The 5,516-nt window shown below is 32.5% G+C and overlaps 1 protein-coding gene across 1 annotated transcript; it reads right to left on the minus strand.

The window, feature by feature from the left end:
• Positions 1-4,176: 4,176 nt before the first annotated feature.
• On the minus strand, positions 4,177-5,118 carry LOC102696826 (olfactory receptor 4D2-like). Its single transcript, XM_006628164.3, has one exon. The coding sequence runs from the start codon at positions 5,116-5,118 to the stop codon at positions 4,177-4,179; it is 942 nt and encodes a 313-aa protein (XP_006628227.3).
• Between the last annotated feature and the right edge of the window lie 398 nt (positions 5,119-5,516).

A 5,516-nucleotide genomic window follows, 5' to 3' on the forward strand; every position in this document is an offset into this window, starting at 1 on the left:
GTTTCACGAGGCAAGATAAAATTGTATGCAGCTGTGAATTAGCTACATGACGTTGCCTCCGTGAAGTTATTGGGAATGGAGCTAGTGGTCAGCGTCCTTCACAGTGTAGTGCCCATAGAGTGTTAGTTTTAATATAACAGTGTATTTTGCAATGACTGACTTGTGATTTTGAACGTATGATTTTTTTAATGTTTGTAATCACTATTCTTGCAAATACATTTTGTGTTATTATTTAGTTTGTGTCTGCTTGTTAGTTGGTGGGCAAACGTTCGAGGTGAAAATTCTTCCACAGAAGGGTACCTTTAAAGTGGAGAAGACGGGAATGAAAGTGTTTTGGCTCTGTATGTCGCTTAAGCCATTCCTCTTTGGCATTTTAGTCATAGAGGTGGGAAGACACCCCCCTCCCCCCACCATTCTGTGTCCGAATCGCAGTAGGTGAGAAAGAGTAGGCAGAGACACACCTTAATTTTAAATTATATTTTACCTTAATTTTTTTTATTTTATAAGCTTGGATTTTACTTATTTTCTGTCAGATTTACTTATAGTCAGATTTAACAAATATCTGAACAAAGTCTTGTAAATTATTTTTTTTTACAGGATGTGCGAGAAGTGCAACAATTTATTACAGTGGAAATTTTTATATTAATTATTGATTACTAATAGTTTATGCTAACACCCGACTTTCTTATTCAGATGTATATAAAATATTGAACCATGTGTTACATAAATTCATAAATACAGTCGAGATTCGTCTGTGGTATTTGTATAGATGAAACTGTTCAAAAAGTTATTACAAAATTAAAAATGATTAAAGTGTATAATCTTTCCACGTTTAATGTCATTAGAAAGTACACGAAGCTCCCGCTGTTTAATGATGGTTTAAAAAATAAAACTAACTGGTAAGAAAACTATGTTTAATGATAATTAAAAGACTTGAAGTTAAAAGAAATGATTTACGTTACTTGATCAATTTTATAAACTAAGTTTTAAAGGCAGACGCGCTTGGTGCCATAAGCGCTGCAGTCTTCTCAGACCGAGATCAGTGGGTAGTGTGCTATTTTCTCAGCGACCTGCTGATCTGCTTCACACCATGGGACTTTTTCTGTATGAAACACGTTGTGTTTACAAAATTAAAGGGTTTAAAATATTTAATTAAAAAGTAAAATTAAACTAACAGCTTACAAAAAGATTCTAAGCTGATCATGAGGAAGAAAATGCCTGTTTTTCTTGCATAAAAAGTGGTTTTTAACTATCTAAACCCTAAATTTTTTATATCTCTTAAAGTTATGCAATGTCTAAGTAAGGCAAGGACACATTATTCTTTCTTATTTTCGATTTTCTTAAAAAAATTAAAGAATCAGTTGTCCATCGTGCCGTACAGTATTATGCGACATTTTATTTTACGCTTCGACTGATGCATATAAAATATTGCATAATGCGTGTTATCGTAAAAAAGTGATTATTCTGCTTTATATCTGGTCAGGCATTTCACATATTTACATTTAGTTCCATCCATTTTCTAATCTCTTTATCCAGTACAGGGGAGCTGGAACCTATCCCAGCAAGCAACAGGCAACAAATTACGATCTTTAAAATGCCCTTGGTTTGAAGGCTCTGTGTCATTTGTTCTCAAAGTTGTTTACATATGAAACATCCTGTATCATAAATAGGCATTTAATAAGAAGGCAAATGTTATGAAAACCGGAGAAAACAAATGATGCAGAAGAAAATTATTGAAATTCATTCATTCATTCATGAATAAATTCATTGTTGATAATGATCAGATATATTATTACAGTTTAGTTTCAGTGGTCTTTTTAATACCACATTGTTATTCTCAATTATAATATATACCATTTAGTTCTAAGGTTTGTTGTAAAGGCTTGTATTAAAATTGCCCTATGGCAATAAATAAAGTATTTGAAATTAAACTGAATTAAACCAGTTGAACTGGTTTTTGCTCCCACTGTTGACAGCATTCCCATTTGCTCATTCATATTTTAATATAATTTAACATTGAACACGTGATATATAAAAATAATAAATAAGTCAATATATTAATAATATTATCTATTTTATTTTTTAAAAAGCAGTCTTTGTTAGAAGAAAAACTTGTGCCATAAGCAGGAATCAAATCCAGGTCTCTGAGATCGGAGGTGCATGTACCAACCCATTGCACCAACGCACCACTTGGAAACATAGCTGAAACAGATTGGTTAAAAATGTTTCCAATGTAATCATGAGTGAATGAGTCAAAGAAATTGATGCAGATTTTACAAAGAAAGTAGAATACAGTCATACTACATGCTACAGAAATATATATTAGATTTAGATCCTTAAAGTAATATTGTTATTAATTTCTTTAGTTACACGATTCCATATTATATTCCCTATTAAATAGATTCTAAAAAGAACAAGACTTTTAATTGAAATAATGACAGCAAGGATTAATAGAAAAGGTTAAAACATTACAGCTTTTTATGAAGTATATCAACTTAATATAGTTAGAAAGAGCATGTCAAAACTTCCAAAATAAATACAGTGACTGAATTAAAGACTTTGATACATCAAATGCTTACAAAGATGGTGGAATTCTGTATAATATATTTATATATAATATATTTATAAACCTAAATTAATTTGGTTTACAACATTCAGATATGTTATGCTCCTGTTATTTTTATTCCCAGCTACCAAAAGTTGCCTTTAGTTGTAAAATTCCATGTTACTATTTCATATTTAGCGGATTTAAACATACAAAGTAGAGAAATTAAATTAAGCAATCATTTTACTAACAACAAATGCACCACAAGTGCCACCTGTCAATCATCTTTGGCCAGCGAATCAGGTGCCGTGGAAACCTGCAGCCCCAATCCCGCGTTACAGGGTATTACCGCAGCCTGGCAGTGACAGGTGCCAGGAGTTGCTATTTTTATAACAGAGAGAATATTGGTCCACTAGTAACAACCTCAACCCGGCAGTACTCTGTATGATACAGCCTGGGGAATCCTGGTCACAGACACAGGCTTCAGTTAGCAACAGGTAGTCAATACAGCTAGCCTTATGGTTTATGTTCAAACCTTTACTGGATCACCAATATGGGACCACCCAATATGAGAGCTTTATGTATAGAATAAATAGCATTAATTGGCTAAATCTATTTTTAGATCCCTCTGGGACTGGCTCTCCTAGATCCTCAGTACCCAAGGTGTGAACAGTGGAATATTTGCTATCATTGAATTTGATCCATAAATTGCTAAACTAGTAACAGGTGTTACTAATCTCTGTGGATACATTAAACAGTAGGTCAGGTATATTGTCCCTTGCTGTTTGGAGAAGAGATCTCCTGTCATAGTTTTATATACTGTATATACACAGTTTTTACAGAGTGGTTGGATTTATCTTGACTAATATCGCCAGTATTTGGTTTTATTAAATAATCAAGAGCTTTGATTGAAAGAATTCAGAACAAAACTTTCAGATGTGATAGATTATGGGAAAGATGTTAGAATTTTTGAGAAGGTGTTTTGAAGATTTGGTTAAAGAGCTTATGAAGTGACAAACTGTGTTTTTATGAAGAATATCATACATCAGGAATTATAAAACAGGTGTATAAAACTGATGATCTGAACTGAATTAGGCAAACATGACAAACTTCTGAAATATGTCAGAAGTTTAACATTTCTAAATCTGACTAATTAAATTATATTACAGTAAAACCATAAGTAGTGGGTTCAACTTGAAACATAAAATGCTTATTTAAAATAAATACTGATATTTCCAGGACCTGCCTGCTGTCTGACTGTTTATTTATTTATTAACAATCGACTGGCATTCTCCTACCACAATTTATCCCTTGAGCTATTAAATAATTAAACACATTTGCTAGAATATATAGAAATAATTAAGGTTTTTATTCAACAGTTTTTCATTAGTAATGACACAGACATAAACTAAAATATAGTACAAAGTGAGATTGTAAATTATTATTCAGTGTTTTGTACTCAAAACTGGCAATAAAAAAAACATGAATCATTTTGCAAAAGTGAAATCGGCATTACACTGGAGTTCAATACACTAGATGAAGTGGTGTAAAAAAAAGTATCATCACTTCAAGAAATATCTGTAATCATCCACTCCACCAACATTCTCTTTGCCCAGAACCTATGCTTTCTTTTATAAAAAATATCTTATTACTAAAGCTCTTCTTAAAGAATTTTTTATTTCTTTTGTCTTAATCCCATATATTACTGGATTAAGAACTGGAGGAAATATGACAAAGGACATTCCCATGAATCTACGCAGGTTCAGTGGTGTTTGAGGGAATCGATAAGCAAGAATAATAATGAGGCTAGAAAATTCATAAATAAGGAAAGCAAGTAAATGTGTTGCACATGTGTAAAGAGCTTTAGTTTTTGATTCAGACTCCTTGCTTCTGAGGCATGTGGAGAGAATTCTGCCATACGTAAAAACAACAGAAAATATTCCTATTGCATGAAGAAAACCTGTAATAAGTAACCCATAGATATTATTTACACTAGTATCTTCAGCACAGGTTGCTAGAAGTAGAGTGGAATTCTCACAGTAAAAATTTGAGAGAACGGTTCTACAGAAAGGGAATCTTAAAAGGAGTGCAAACAGGGTGCTGATCAATACAAAGTCGAAGACCCAAACAAACACAATTAGTTTTGTCACAGTGTTACCTGATATGATTGTATGGTACCTCAAAGGGTGACAGATTGCAATGTACCTATCGAAGGCCATCACTGCTAATATGAGAAGAGTCGCACCACCATACATGTGAACACAGAAGGCTTGAATGAGACAGAAAGGGAAAGTAATTTTCCTTCTTATAGACACTAAATCCATAATTGCTCTGGGAATCACAGCAGAGATCCCTATCAAGTCATTAACTGACAGGTTGAAAAGAAACAGGTACATTGGCTCATGTAAGTGCTTGTCTGTAGCAATAAGAACCAGAAGACTCAGGTTACAGAAAACAGAAAATAAGTAAATAATAATTCCAATGACGACAGTCAGATATACACCTTCAGGGGTCAAATCAAAACCAGCTAATGAAAAGCCAGCTGTCATTACATTTATAGTCCCATTTTCCATGATTTCTTCTTTAAGAGACCTGAAAAATTACAGAAATACATTTACGTTTTTTGTAAACTTATGAATAAAAAAATATAATTTAAGTTATTTTTGTTAAGCTTATGTCCAAATAAAAATTAAAAAAAAATCACAAAACATATAGACCTGATGCTGATTGTGGTTTAAGAGAACTGCTACATTTCTAAAGGATTGTGTGAAACATGTACAGATAAACAGCAAAGTCATTAGTCAAATTTTACTGTATAACAAAAATTAAAAAAAACTCTCTTTTTGATATTTAGACAGATTACAGTGATGAAGCATCAATTACATAAAAAATAAAATTAAAATAATAAACACATCTGTAGGCATCCACACACTGAGCCACTCATCTTGACTGGATGAAGTGTAATATTGAG

Source organism: Lepisosteus oculatus, chromosome 5 (assembly GCF_040954835.1).
Source record: "Lepisosteus oculatus isolate fLepOcu1 chromosome 5, fLepOcu1.hap2, whole genome shotgun sequence".
Classification (NCBI taxonomy): domain Eukaryota; kingdom Metazoa; phylum Chordata; class Actinopteri; order Semionotiformes; family Lepisosteidae; genus Lepisosteus; species Lepisosteus oculatus.

Excerpts from the sequence above, each read along its gene's own strand:
- LOC102696826 (XM_006628164.3), bottom strand. The coding sequence starts at position 5,118 with ATGGAAAATGGGACTATAAATGTAATGACAGCTGGCTTTTCATTAGCT.